Source organism: Myxine glutinosa, chromosome 6, assembly GCF_964187855.1.
Source record: "Myxine glutinosa chromosome 6, kmMyxGlut1.1, whole genome shotgun sequence".
NCBI classification, from domain to species: Eukaryota; Metazoa; Chordata; class Myxini; order Myxiniformes; family Myxinidae; genus Myxine; species Myxine glutinosa.
In genome coordinates, this window is record NC_136266.1 from 177,169,320 (window position 1) to 177,185,344 (window position 16,025).

Genomic DNA, 16,025 nt, shown 5'->3' on the forward strand with positions numbered 1-16,025 from the left:
ACACTATCACACCTGATGTGAAATATGAACAGCACATCACACTACCACACCTGATGTGAAATATGAACAGCACATCACACTACCACACCTGATGTGAAATATGAACAGCATCACACTACCACACCTGATGTGAAATATGAACAACATCACACTACCACACCTGATGTGAAATATTAACAGCATCACACTACCACACCTGATGTGAAATATGAACAGCACATCACACTACCACACCTGATGTGAAATATGAACAGCACATCACACTACCACACCTGATGTGAAATATGAACAACATCACACTACCACACCTGATGTGAAATATGAACAGCACATCACACTACCACACCTGATGTGAAATATGAACAGCACATCACACTAGCACACCTGATGTGAAATATGAACAGCACATCACACTACCACACCTGATGTGAAATATGAACAGCACATCACACTACCACACCTGATGTGAAATATTAACAGCATCACACGGCCACACCTGATGTGAAATATGAACTGCATGACACGACCACACCTGATGTGAAATATGAACAGCACATCACACTAGCACACCTGATGTGAAATATGAACAGCACATCACACTATCACACCTGATGTGAAATATGAACAGCACATCACACGACCACACCTGATGTGAAATATTAACAGCATCACACGGCCACACCTGATGTGAAATATGAACTGCATGACACTACCACACCTGATGTGAAATATGAACTGCATGACACTACCACAACTGATGTGAAATATGAACAACATCACACTACCACACCTGATGTGAAATATGAACACCACATTACAATACCACACCTGATGTGAAATATGAACACCACATTACACTACCACACCTGATGTGAAATATGAACACCACGTTACACTACCACACCTGATGTGAAATATGAACAGCACATCACACTACCACACCTGATGTGAAATATGAACACCACATTACACTACCACACCTGATGTGAAATATTAACACCACATTACACTACCACACCTGACGTGAAATATGAACACCACATTACACTATCACACCTGATGTGAAATATGAACACCACATTACACTACCACACCTGATGTGAAATATGAACACCACATTACACTACCACACCTGATGTGAAATATGAACACCACATTACACTACCACACCTGATGTGAAATATGAACACCACATTACACTACCACACCTGATGTGAAATATGAACAACATCACACTACCACACCTGATGTGAAATATTAACACCATCACACTACCACACCTGATGTGAAATATGAACAACATCACACGACCACACCTGATGTGAAATATAAACAACATCACACTACCACACCTGATGTGAAATATTAACAGCATCACACGACCACACCTGATGTGAAATATGAACAACATCACACTACCACACCTGATGTGAAATATTAACAGCATCACACTGCCACACCTGATGTGAAATATTAACAGCACATCACACGACCACACCTGATGTGAAATATGAACAACATCACACTACCACACCTGATGTGAAATATTAACAGCATCACACTGCCACACCTGATGTGAAATATTAACAGCACATCACACGACCACACCTGATGTGAAATATTAACAGCACATCACACGACCACACCTGATGTGAAATATTAACAGCATCACACTGCCACACCTGATGTGAAATATTAATAGCATCACACTGCCACACCTGATGTGAAATATGAACACCACATTACACTAGCACACCTGATGTGAAATATGAACAGCACATCACACTACCACACCTGATGTGAAATATGAACAGCACATCACACTACCACACCTGAAGTGAAATATTAACAGCATCACACTATCACACCTGATGTGAAATATGAACAGCACATCACACTACCACACCTGATGTGAAATATGAACAGCACATCACACTACCACACCTGATGTGAAATATGAACAGCACATCACACTACCACACCTGATGTGAAATATGAACAACATCACACTACCACACCTGATGTGAAATATTAACAGCATCACACGACCACACCTGATGTGAAATATGAACAGCACATCACACTACCACACCTGATGTGAAATATGAACAGCACATCACACTAGCACACCTGATGTGAAATATGAACAGCACATCACACTACCACTCCTGATGTGAAATATGAACAGCACATCACACTACCACACCTGATGTGAAATATTAACAGCATCACACGGCCACACCTGATGTGAAATATGAACTGCATGACACGACCACACCTGATGTGAAATATGAACAGCACATCACACTAGCACACCTGATGTGAAATATGAACAGCACATCACACTATCACACCTGATGTGAAATATGAACAGCACATCACACGACCACACCTGATGTGAAATATTAACAGCATCACACGGCCACACCTGATGTGAAATATGAACTGCATGACACTACCACACCTGATGTGAAATATGAACTGCATGACACTACCACAACTGATGTGAAATATGAACAACATCACACTACCACACCTGATGTGAAATATGAACACCACATTACAATACCACACCTGATGTGAAATATGAACACCACATTACACTACCACACCTGATGTGAAATATGAACACCACGTTACACTACCACACCTGATGTGAAATATGAACAGCACATCACACTACCACACCTGATGTGAAATATGAACACCACATTACACTACCACACCTGATGTGAAATATTAACACCACATTACACTACCACACCTGACGTGAAATATGAACACCACATTTCACTATCACACCTGATGTGAAATATGAACACCACATTACACTACCACACCTGATGTGAAATATGAACACCACATTACACTACCACACCTGATGTGAAATATGAACACCACATTACACTACCACACCTGATGTGAAATATGAACACCGCATTACACTACCACACCTGATGTGAAATATGAACAGCACATTACACTACCACACCTGATGTGAAATATGAACACCACATTACACTACCACACCTGATGTGAAATATGAACACCACATTACACTACCATACCTGATGTGAAATATGAACACCACATTACACTACCACACCTGATGTGAAATATGAACACCACATTACACTACCACACCTGATGTGAAATATGAACACCACATTACACTACCACACCTGATGTGAAATATGAACACCACATTACACTACCACACCTGATGTGAAATATGAACACCACATTGCACTACCACACCTGATGTGAAATATGAACACCACATTACACTACCACACCTGATGTGAAATATGAACACCACATTACACTACCACACCTGATGTGAAATATGAACACCACATTACACTACCACACCTGATGTGAAATATGAACAACATCACACGACCACACCTGATGTGAAATATGAACTGCATGACACTACCACACCTGATGTGAATGTGTGTGCGTCTGTCCAGTACGTAACTTGTTTTACCATTCGAGTTTTGTCATCAAAATTTCACCAAAACTTTGTTATGATAATACGGAGAAGGCAAATTAATAATTTGGTCAAAAGGTCAAAGGTCAGCATCACATAAAATCATCAATTTTCATCCAGTTGACCTGAAATTTAAACTTACCATTTGAGTTTTGTCATCAAATTTTCACAAATCTTCGTTAGGAGAATATGGAGAAGGTAAATTAATAATTTGGTCAAATATAGGAAAGGTCAAATGTTAGCATCACATAAAATCGTCAATTTACACCTGATTGACCTGAAATTTAAAGAATTTGCATATCGGGTCACTGAATCCGTTCACTAATCAAAAGATAGGAATCTTGTTTCTTTTAGATCAAAAGGTCAAAGTTCAAGGTTGTATAAAATCATAAATTTTTTGCCCAATTGACCTGAAATTTTAATAATTTGCATATTGGGTCACAGAATTGGTTCACCAATCAAAAGCTAGAAGCTAATTTTTTAATATTTAAAGCTCAAATATCAAGACTGCATAAAATCATCAATTTCATTTTGCATTTTTTATCCCGTTTTCGTTATTTTGCGCATACGGAAGAAGAAGAAGACGTCTGCACGCAAATGGACACGGACAAGTTTTGTTAATTTTAAAATGCTTTCTAGTTATTAGTTGTAGTCATGGCAGGTTAATAAAATACCACCAACATTATGAATGGTGATACTCCTCACTGACATTATTGGACTACAATACAACACAAATAATCCATGTTTCCCTTTATCCCACAGTACTTGCAGATGATGGGTGTACTTCCTTTCAGCCGTTTCCTGACATGGATCCTCACCAAAAGCATTTCCATAATATTCATCAGTTTCATGCTTTCTATCATTCTCAAGGCTAGTCAAACACTGTTCAAAAGTGATGGCCTACTCCTCTTCTTCCTCTTTCTCACCTTTGGCCTGTCCATTTTATCACTGTCCTACCTCATCGCCTCCCTGCATTCGCGGGCCAACATAGCCGCCCTCACTGGCTGCTTCATCTACATCCTGAGCTTCTTCCCGTACATGTCTCTTACGTCCATCAACATCGAAGTGCCCACTTGGCTCGAAGGCATCTCGGTAAGTCCACCGGTATATTTGGTACTTGTCATGCACGCGCTTCTTGTCGGTCCATACCTGCATCTCGATGAATCGGTTTTTAGTTTGACCTTTGGCGTGACATTCCTTCTTGAAGTTCATTTCAAAAAATACTCTTCAGACAACATTAAATGTCAATTTTTGAGACTTCGCTTCACATTAAGATTAGGTATTTTGTAAGACGTTTGACTTGTTTCTCTTTTTGTTCCAGTGTTTGCTCGCACCAACTGCTCTGAGCTACGCCTTTAAAGTCATTGTACATTTTGAGGAGCTGGATATAGGTGAGTCCATCTAATGATGAACAAGTGTTTGATTACTCCAGCATTCCGACAACTCGCCATGGCCCGTTCCACATCGACCTCTGTACAACATTCTTGCGCATATGTCTAGTCAAATGTGGTTTGTACAAGGAATCCTATTCCCATGTAGAGGCCATATGGCCTGTCATATCTGTGCCCCAGTCATGCCCCACCAGTCTCACTTACTGCAATTAATGCTATTTTGGCAATTAACCTCAAGCAAGGAATTACGGAAAAGGAAGCGGCACACAATGCCCCATTATTTTTTTTTAAGAAACCTTGGAATTATTAATGTCCGCATCATATAATTCAGTCAAGACAGCTTCATCGAGGTAGCCAATCTGAAGGTGTTCCAAATTTGAATGCCTCCACCTGAACTGTGCCAGAATGGTAGTTTTTAGTTTATTGTGATCTCATGAGGGATCATGATGGGGATGATGAGGGGAGTGTCGTTGAAGCTGAAGGGAAAGGTGTATGCTGCATGTGTGAGAAGTGTTATGATTCATGGGAGCGAGACATGGGTAATGAACGTAGAGCAGCAACGAAGGCTGGAAAGGGTGGAAATGCGAATGGTTCGGTGGATGTGCGGAGTATCGTTGAGAGAGAGGAAGACAAATGATGATTTGCGAAAGATGATGGGAATAGAGCCTGTGATGGATGCTGTGAAGAGGAACAGGTTGAGATGGTTTGGTCATGTGTTGAGGAAGGATGAAAGTGACTGGTTGAGAAGAGTGATGGAAATGAATGTAGAAGGAAGTAGAGGACGAGGAAGACCGAGAAAGACTTGGCTAAAGATGGTGGAAGAAGAAATGTGGGCAAGGGGGTTAACAAGGAGAGATGCAGAAAATAGGGCAAAATGGAGAAGATTGTCATGGGGACCGCAAGTCTAACCCCCGCTCTAGCAGGGAAAATGGCCTTAAAATGCATGTTGTGTTGTTGTTATGAGGGATCATACCTTGACGAGTAAATCATCATCTGTGAGGAGCAGGCATTAGATTGCACCTCTTCGTTACACAATCTGTGTACTGTGGCCACCAGATTGACAAGACAGGTACTCGGCCTGTCCAGGAGTTAGTGTAGGCCAGGGTTGATGTCCCTCGACCAAGGAATGGAAATTAGCTGAAAGTGTTTCTTGCGACGTTGCTCGGATGCATCATTGCTCGGGGCATGGCTTAGTCGCACATCTTGCGATTTTTTTTTTGTATACTAAGTCGAGGCTCGTGTAAAAGCTAACTCATAGAATATATATAATAATGGCAGCAGCAGACAAGAGGGGGAGAGAGAGGAAGCACAACACCAGTGGAGAACAGGAACATCTGGAGATCTGTGGAAGGGAGAGGGCTGGGGTGGGGTACACGGGATAAACAAGATGGACACTACAAGGACTTTCAGGAAAGAAGTCGGAATTTGAAGGAGATGGATTTGGGGTGAATTAACGAGGGTAGGAAAGATCAATGTTTTGGATGAGCGAAGATAAGAGATGGTGGTGAACAGCTGTTATAAAGACCTGGAGGGAGGAGTTGGATTGAGGAGAGTGCGGGAGTTTGTTCCAGAGGCGGGAGAAAAGCGGAATGAAAGAGTGAAGGTGAGCAGAGAGTCTTGCTTTTGGAAGTTTCACCAGAAGTGGGTTGCTGACGGATCTGTGCGTCCTGCAGGAATATTTTGAGCACCGAGCAGGGGGAGCTAGGCCGGAGAGGAGTCGGTAGAAGACAGAAAGACCACCAACCTGCCTGCGGTGAGTGAGTGAAAGGCCCTCGGAGTTAGCTTCATCGCGGGAGATTTCATTGATTCTGAAAGCTTTGGTTTCAACAGCGTGAAGCCGAGCTAGGTGTGAGGCAGGAGCACCAGCCCAGAGGGGAGAGTAGTATTCCAACAAGCTGTGGAAGAAAGCCTTGTATGTGGTCTTTATTGCAGTATTGCCAAGTAGCAGAATTGCAGTAGCAGAACTCAGTAGTGCCAAGGAAGGACTTCGCACGACGGAGGATGCACAGTCGGCGACTAGCTTTGGAAGCCAGCTTTGAAATGTGGTTTTCACAGGAAAGATCATGGCTGACAGAGAGACCCAATTTACTGTTGACGTTGAATTACTATTAATGATTCATGTAGGGGCATTTCGTGGGAATTGGTTGTTGAACAGTAGCAGGCTTTTCAGCAGTCAAAGCAGTTGTGGAGGTAAGCAAAGGTTCCTGTGCATATCGACAGTAATAATCTACTCGTGCTATCAGTGGATGCTTCATAATATGGCGTTGGTGCAGTATTGTTTTATGCACTATAGGAGGACACCCAAATGACCATTGCGTCTACCTCAAGGACCCTTAACCAGGCAGAATGAAAAGGTTAGCAGTCATTGTTTGAATGAAGCAATCATTTCATCAATCCATTTGGGTTTGCTATGTGGAGATTCATAGGGTTCATAATCCCTTGTTGGGTTTACTGGGTGAGGACCGACCTATCCCGCAGTTGGTATCACCAAGAGTCATTTGATGGGGAGTAATCCTTGCTGCTTATTTGTACTCGCTTAAGTATAAACTGGGATGGGCTCATGGAAATTGTGATGCACCGAGTGGATTATCTTTGCCACAGAGTCTGTCAAACTCCCAGTTTGCCTGAGACAGAGTTTGCCGTGCACATTATGGATATGTACTTGTCTCCAATGAACTGATTAGATGTTAAGACTTGGGATAGAATGGACCCATTGTTATGTCGGGTCTACAGGCAAATGGATAGGGACGTCCTGACCAATATCCGTGTGAGGAACTCAATTCCTATTCCAATCTCAGAGGGGAATTGAGTATGAATTGTGACGGTATATTATGGGACCATCCTATAATCATTGCCAATAATGATAATAACCATTCCTTTCACGCCATGAGGTGCATAGGAGCTCCCAAGGAAGTTTTATTGGCTAAGGAGTACAATCCTGGACGGGTCGCCACTCCGACGCAGGATACTCAAATGGCTTATTACCCCAGTAAGAACCACCTTTAGGGGCCATTTTTCCCCGCAGAGCAGGGGTTGGCCTTTTTCGGGCACCGTGGTCCCCTTTTTGAAAGCAATGTTTTATGGCCGGATGCCCTTCCTGCCGCCAACCCTGTTAGTCACCTCCTGCGACGTAATCTAGTGCTCATTTTGCCAACCTCGGAAGGCTGACAGGCTGAGTCAACCCTTGTGGTGTTACTTTAATGGGGACATCAGGGGCTCAAACTCAAGACCCTAAGATCTTAAGCCAGCCACATTAACCGTTAAGCCAACACCAGTCATATCCGATTATTGTACTTGACATAAAATCCTTCCTTTTCTCCAATGACCTGAATTCAGATCATCAGGTTGGTTTCCGACCTGGTCATTCTACCATGGACATGCTGTGTCTACTCTCCCAACAATGGATGGAAGCCCTCAATCTCAGCCATGAGATCAGGGCTGTCTCTCTGGACATACAGTGCCCTCTATAAGTATTGGTGAAGTCATGAAGTCAAATTTGTTATGATTGCTACTGTATATACTCAAGAAATTTGGATTTGAGATCAAAACATGAATATGAGGCAAGAGAACAGAAGGTCAGATTTCATTTCTTTGTATTTCTAAGAATATATGTTTTACCATTGTAGATGGTAAAATGACTGACAGGTACTTCTTGTTGCGTTGATCAGTCACGCATAAAAGAGCTGTGAATGTCGAGTTTTGGTTTTAGCCTTTGATTTTGCTTTTGGAGTCAGAAGGAAAAAACCAACATGAAGACCAGAAAACTGTCTATGAAAGAAAAGCAAGCAATTTGAAGCTGAAAGAACAAAAGAATTCAATTAGAACCACAGCACAAAAATTGGGCATAACAAATACAACAATTTGGAATATTTTGAAAAACAAAAAAATACGAGTCTACTTTGCAATAGACAACAGCCAGGTCGGCCAAGGAAAACAACCGCAGTTGAGGACAGAAAAATCATCAGAGCTGTGAATAAAAACCCTTAAACAACTGTCAATGACGTCACCAACAACCTCCAGAGTGCAGGGGTGAAAGTATCACAATCGACCATTCACAGAATACTTTGACAGCAGAATTACAAAGGCTACAGTGCAAGATGCAAACCTCTCATCAGCACCAAAAATAGAAAGGCCAGATTAGAATTTGCCAAGAAGTACAGAGTCAAAATAAAGACCAACAAGCGTTACGCCTAGGTCCCCCGTCAGGGAAGTGATGTGAGTTGACAAAGTGGAAGAAGCAGAAAACATGCTATGATATGATATTTCGCTCACAAGGTTCAGACTTTCGCTCTTTCACGAGCCTCGATCTTGTATACAAAACAAACAAAAAAAAAGACGTACATGGAGGCGGCCATCTTGGATTTTGACGTGGCGACCCAATTTTCAATAGCGTTCTTCCTTATGCCTAGATACACCCACACACCAGATTAGAAGTTGGTACTTCGCTTATTTTTCAAGATATTCCGCTCACAATGTTCAAACATACATGGCGGCGGCCATCTTGGATTTTGACGTGCCGGCCCAATTTTCAAGAGGGCTATTCTTTATGCCTAGATACACCCACACACCAGATTAGAAGTTGGTACGTCGCTTATTTTTCAAGATATTCAGCTCACAAGGTTCAGACATACATGGCGGCGGCCATCTTGAATTTTGACATGGCGACCCAATTTTCCATAGGGTTCTTCCTTATGCCTAGATACACCCACACACCAGATTTGAAGTTGGTACTTCGCTTATTTTTCAAGATATTTCGCTCACAAGGTTCAGACATATATATGGTGGCGGCCATCTTGGATTTTGACGTGGCGACCCAATTTTCAATAGCGTTCTTCCTTGTGCCTAGATACACCCACACACCAGATTAGAAGTTGGTACTTCGCTTATTTTTCAAGATATCCAGTTTACGAGGTTCAGACATCCATGGCGGCGGCCATCTTGGATTTTGACGTGGCGACCCAATTTTCAATAGGGTTCTTTCTTGTTCCTAGATACACCCACGCACCAGATTAGAAGTTGGTACTTCGCTTATTTTTCAAGATATTCCACTCACAAGGTTCAGACATACATGGCATCAGACGTACATGGCGGCGGCCATCTTGGATTTTGACGTGGGTTGCACCCACACACCAAATTCGAATATGGTCCTTCGCTTACGCACGCATGCACATATGCATGCATGCACGCACGCACACCCGCACGCACGCATGCACGCCCACCCGCACGCACGGACGGACGGACGGACGGACACACGGATGGATGGGAAAACCTTAGTCCCCCTTTCGCTCCGCGGTGCAACGGGGGACAATTACTGCACTGTAGTTACAAGAAGGAAGCCAGTAGAGTTCTGGAACAAAGGTTTATGGACAGATGAGACCAAGATAAACCTTTGCCAAAACGATGGAAAGGCGAAAGTGTGGGGAAAGGAAGGAACTGCATTTGATCCAAAGCATACTACCTCACCTGTGAAGCATGGTGGAGGTAGTGTCATGGCTTGGGTTTGCGTGGTTGCCTCTGGAACTGGCTCACTCATTTTTATTGATGATGTAACTAATGATGGCAGCAGCAGAATGAATTCCAAAGTGTACAGAAACATTTTGTCTGCCTAATGTACAAGAAAATGCCTCCAAACTCATTGGGGAGCGTTTCACCTGCAGCAAGACAATGACCCAAAACACACTGACAACGCATCCAAGGAGTTCATTAGGGGAAAAATTGGAAGGTTTTAGACTGGCCAAGTGAATCTCCTGATTTAAATCCAATGGAGCATGAATTTCACTTCCTGAAGAGGAGACAAAATTCAGAAACCCCCAAAACAAACAACAACTGAAAATGGCTGCAATAAAGACTTGACAAAGCATCTCAAAGGAAGATACCAATAGTTCGGTGATGTCGATGGGTCATGGGTTCGATGCAGTTATTGCATGCAAGGGATATGTAACCAAATAATAACTATTATATACCGGTACTACTTTAATTTACATTATGTTAATCTGTTCCAATACTTGTACTTACCTAAAATGGGGAGACTGAACATAAAAAGTGCTACTTGTTCTTCAATGGTTAAACATATATAAATGGAAATACCATGAAATAAAATCTGACCTTCCGTACTCTTGTCTCATATTCATATTTTGATCTCAAATCTAAATTTCTTGAGCAAACAGCAATAATAACAAACTTGACTTCACTGTTCCAATACTTATGGAGGGAACTGTATATCAATTTTAGCCCTATCACTCAATGGTGATGAATCACTGAAGAAATGATATTATCCAGAACCAGATCTTCACCAAAATCGAATCATTTCATCCTTATCACATACACAAACTATCAACCAAGTTTCGTCCAAATACGTCAACAACCTTTTGAGATATCATGTTCACAGACAGGGGTGAAAACAACCGCCTTCCACTTTCGGTGGCGGAGGTAATAATATGTAAGTTGGTAATAACAAGGGGCGATATTTCCACCTTTTAAAAACTCAGTGTTTTCTCTCATTTATATATTTTATTTTATAAAAACGAACTATTTCACTTCGTACTTTTGCTTAATTTTCAGTTTTTAAAAATCCCTTGAAAACAAATGTCGTAAGGGTAAAAATTGAATATTGAGCTATAATCTACCAACTATACATAGATATCTACAAAAATACATATAGTTATCTCCACAATTTAATTTACCCTTTGTAGTCTAGTAGGAAGACTAGGTCCCCCTGCACCCCCCGGAGATATACTTCTAATCAGTGTTTCTAGATTGGATAAAATGTGTAGAAAATGACTAGCTATGGCCCCAAGCTGAAAAAATGTCCCACATACCATTTTTATGCAAATTACTGCTGCAAATTTTATGCAAAATTATGCAAATTTTATGCAAATTTTTGATGAGGAGTAGAGTTGAGGGGTCTTTGAGGGCTTCATCGAGGTGCTCTCGGTTGCAAGACTGGGTCATTCTGAGAAGCACAGCAGGGTCAGAGATCATGATGTTCTCCTCCTCAGTGAATCTCTCCATCAACAGCCTCTCCATTGCCTCACACACTGTTTTGAGGCAAAAGAGGGACTTTGCGTAGGCCTTTCCACTGAGAACACCTTTGAGAGATCCACTTGTTACTAGTTGTGCCTCAAAGAGAATCTCTGCATATCCAGAACCACGCATCTTGTGTCCAGTGAGCATCCCGATGTAGTTCATGGATGTGTGGAAGGGTCCAATCGTTACTACATGACTAGCAAATTCATTTGGCCAGCGCCAGATGATGGGAAGGGCTTTCATGCAGACACCCAGATCAAATGTATTCAGGACCCATCTCTGACCCACCTCAGCAGTTGCTGCCTCGGAACGCTTCAGTAGCTCACGAACAACTGCGTTGTCTGTGATCGGTCTGTGCCTGGTGCCTGCATGGCATGGCAATGGCCTGCAGCCTGTGCCTGGGCTAGGGGGTTTCACCTCTGCAACTGGTTCTCCCCCACCCAGCAAATCAACAGTCGACTACTGCACGCCTATCCACCAACCGATCACAGACAACGCAGTTGTTCGTGAGCTACTGAAGCGTTCCGAGGCAGCAACTGCTGAGGTGGGTCAGAGATGGGTCCTGAATACATTTGATCTGGGTGTCTGCATGAAAGCCCTTCCCATCATCTGGCGCTGGCCAAATGAATTTGCTAGTCATGTAGTAACGATTGGACCCTTCCACACATCCATGAACTACATCGGGATGCTCACTGGACACAAGATGCGTGGTTCTGGATATGCAGAGATTCTCTTTGAGGCACAACTAGTAACAAGTGGATCTCTCAAAGGTGTTCTCAGTGGAAAGGCCTACGCAAAGTCCCTCTTTTGCCTCAAAACAGTGTGTGAGGCAATGGAGAGGCTGTTGATGGAGAGATTCACTGAGGAGGAGAACATCATGATCTCTGACCCTGCTGTGCTTCTCAGAATGACCCAGTCTTGCAACCGAGAGCACCTCGATGAAGCCCTCAAAGACCCCTCAACTCTACTCCTCATCAAAAATTTGCATAAAATTTGCATAATTTTGCATAAAATTTGCAGCAGTAATTTGCATAAAAATGGTATGTGGGACATTTTTTCAGCTTGGGGCCATAGCTAGTCATTTTCTACACATTTTTCCCAATCTAGAAACACTGATTAGAAGTATATCTCCGGGGGGTGCAGGGGGACCTAGTCTTCCTACTAGACTATTGCTGTAACGCAAGATTACCACCAAATAATCTGATGAAAATGTCGCAAAGTAAATGTCATGTGAGTCAAAGTTTCCGCAGCGCACCGGAGGCTTCACGGCGCTGGTCGCATTCTCTGTTGTTTTCTTTTTCTCATGCAGGAATCCAGTGGCACAACCAGTACTCCAAGTTCCTGCCAATCAATTACTTCAGCTTTTTCTGGTGGATGCTATTCATAGATTCCATTATTTACTTCCTGCTCGGCTGGTATATCTTTAACGTGTTCCCAGGTATGGCAACATTACAACTTGTACACTGGAACAATCCGAAATGAAACCTTTTTGCAATTGGCATTCCACAAAGAGTGTCTCCTTGGTTTTTATATAACGACTTCCTAATTTGAAGTATCGATAAGTGCTCACAAGTAAAAACAATTTTAGGTTCCATAACAGTTTTTTATTGTGATGCTGAGAAAGTGTTTCATCTTTCACGAGCCTAGAACTTGTATACAAAAAAAACCAAAAAAAACCTCAAATCCGACAGTATGTTACATAGATAGCGCACTTACCTTTGAGCTGTGTAGTTTAGGTTTGATTCTCAGTCAGACTACAAACTGTCAGATTGGGGATTCGCAGGAAAGTTGTTGTATCCCGAAGTGTGCCGTCCCCTAGGTGGATGTGAAGCTGGGTTTCCCGACCTCTTCAAGATGCATGGTCCAATTTTGTTCAAACTTGGCACAAGCACGGCACTTGATGGCATACACGGACACCTCACTTTATTTTGTGGCCATTCACCAAACGGCGAATGTTGGCTTTGAGGCATCAAACCACTTTAGCTCCAGAGACAGCGTTAGTTGTTAGAACGTAAAGATCCCACGGTGTCCTTTAGAAATTGAAGGTGAGTTATCAGCGTTAACAAATAAATTTCTGCCCTAATCCATTTCAGTAAACATCAGGCCTGGTCAGCCAGTTGGTTGAAAAAAAAACAGGCTAAAAACCGTGCCCAGCTGACCCCACCAGAAGGTGAGAATAATTGGTGCAGTAGTAGTAGTAGTAGTAGTAGGTTAAAAAGTGTTTAATCCAATTACTGTGACATCACAAAGTAGTCTGTGTCATTGTCTGTCCACATTGCTTAAAATATTCATAAACATGAATATACACCTTGTTACGTGTTCCTCCCCGACCTCCTGGACCCGGTATACCTCCGAACCCCGAGAGGAACCACGGCAGAAAAATGTTATTCCGTGTCAAAATCAATATTGAAACCACACCAATGGTTATCCACAAACAAAGAATATATTAAAAGCACACAGTAATAACAATACAACAATGATAGCAATCAACCATACAATCAATATATCTTAAGATGGTACTATCCTCTCAAGTAACAGAACTCACTGCGTTCCCAGTGAACGAAACAGAACACTCCTCAGTGTCTCTATAACTCAACGGGGACCCCGGCGAAGAGGCGATGAGGCGAAGAGGCGAGAAAGGAGGTGTAGGCAAGGCATGGACCGTCACGTGGTCCAGTCCAACAGCGAACTGGCAGTGGACAGGGAAATCCCAAAGACGCGATCCAGACGTGCACATTCACCGTTCAATCAGCGAACCGCAGCGTAATCTTCAAACGCCGCTTTAGTGCACACCCATCCCCAGCAGACCACCGAAGGGTGAGACAAGCTGATGCGGCAAAAACCTTTTTCAGCGAACGACGCGCGAGGTTCAAAATGGCGGACGGCTCTTACTCGAGCCGACGCCTCTAGGCGAGGATTCTCCGGAGCCTCAAGCCGGTACCTGACTACGCAAGCTTTTCAATACTCCAGTGATAATACCAATCGCCCGAGATTCCTTTCACGGACTCAAAGTTCACTCGCGACGTTCGCTCGACCACGCTCGCAACAGAGCTGCAGGGCATGCGTCTCCTTCCACCTTTTCCTCACGCCTTCCTCCTCTTCCTCTCTCGGTCGTCGTCTTCCGGCTTCCTGTCTCTTTTCCATGGGCGCTTTTAACCTTTTAACCACAATAACCATTTCCCTTAAGCAACAATAATTTTACAATTTTACAATAATTTTACAATAAACAACAATTTAACCTGGCATTGGCTTAGCGGTCAGGGTGCCGGCTTGGGATCCTTGGATCCTGGGTTCGAATCCCGGTCGATCGCTGAATTAACACCAGGGGGGTTGACTCAGCCTGTCATCCTTCCGAGGTCGGCAAATTGAGTACCAGCTTGCTGGGATGAATGATCACGGTGTGTACCCCGATTCAGAATAGGCACACTGTATCCTTGCGCATCGTAAGAGCATGACCAAGTGTTGGCATCAGGAAGGGCATCTGGCCATAAAAACATTGCCTCAAACAGGGAACCATGATTGTCATGGGGCCCGCAAGGCTAACCCCCGCTCTAGCGGGGAAAAATGGCCTTAAAACGATCATTCATTTATATTCATTCAACAATAACCATAATACTTAGAACCAACAATAATATTAATAACAACAATAATAATAAGTGCCGAAACTGTAACAACCTCAACATGCAACCCCAATGACGGCAATGGTGGGGAAAACCCGCTCGGGTGAGAAAACCTCCGTGGGGAGGGAGGCAAATGAATGTGCTACAACCTTCATTGTGTGACCCTTGGTCCTCCTGTCAAGTTTGGTTGAGATTGGATAAGGAACGACGGAATGTATCGTGGTCAAAAAAATCATCCGACAGACACCAAATTGCGTTTTTTTTGTATGACTAGTACACCCGCACACTACGGGAGTGGCAGGAAGGGTCATTCATTTTTGTGGTATATAGATTACAGTCAATCTATGGTCGGGTCTCAAGAACATTGGGTGTGTGTTCATTTACCACGTTTATAGTGGAGAGATCGCCAAGTGGTTTAAGCATTCGAGCAAGCACTCCATTCAAAACCGTTAAGGAACTGCTGGCTTGGCAAGCGTTAGCTAGCAGCTTGGTAAA

At 43.0% G+C, this 16,025-nt stretch overlaps 1 protein-coding gene across 1 annotated transcript in view; it reads left to right on the forward strand.

The window, feature by feature from the left end:
- LOC137429501 (uncharacterized) overlaps positions 1 to 16,025 on the forward strand; it is a 278,822-nt gene that overhangs the window by 180,158 nt on the left and 82,639 nt on the right. Inside the window, exons 36-38 of the mRNA XM_078781105.1 lie at positions 4,256 to 4,585; positions 4,815 to 4,884; positions 13,220 to 13,348. Of these exons, the coding sequence (XP_078637231.1) occupies positions 4,256 to 4,585; positions 4,815 to 4,884; positions 13,220 to 13,348 (529 nt within the window). The remainder of the gene's footprint in view (positions 1 to 4,255; positions 4,586 to 4,814; positions 4,885 to 13,219; positions 13,349 to 16,025) is intronic.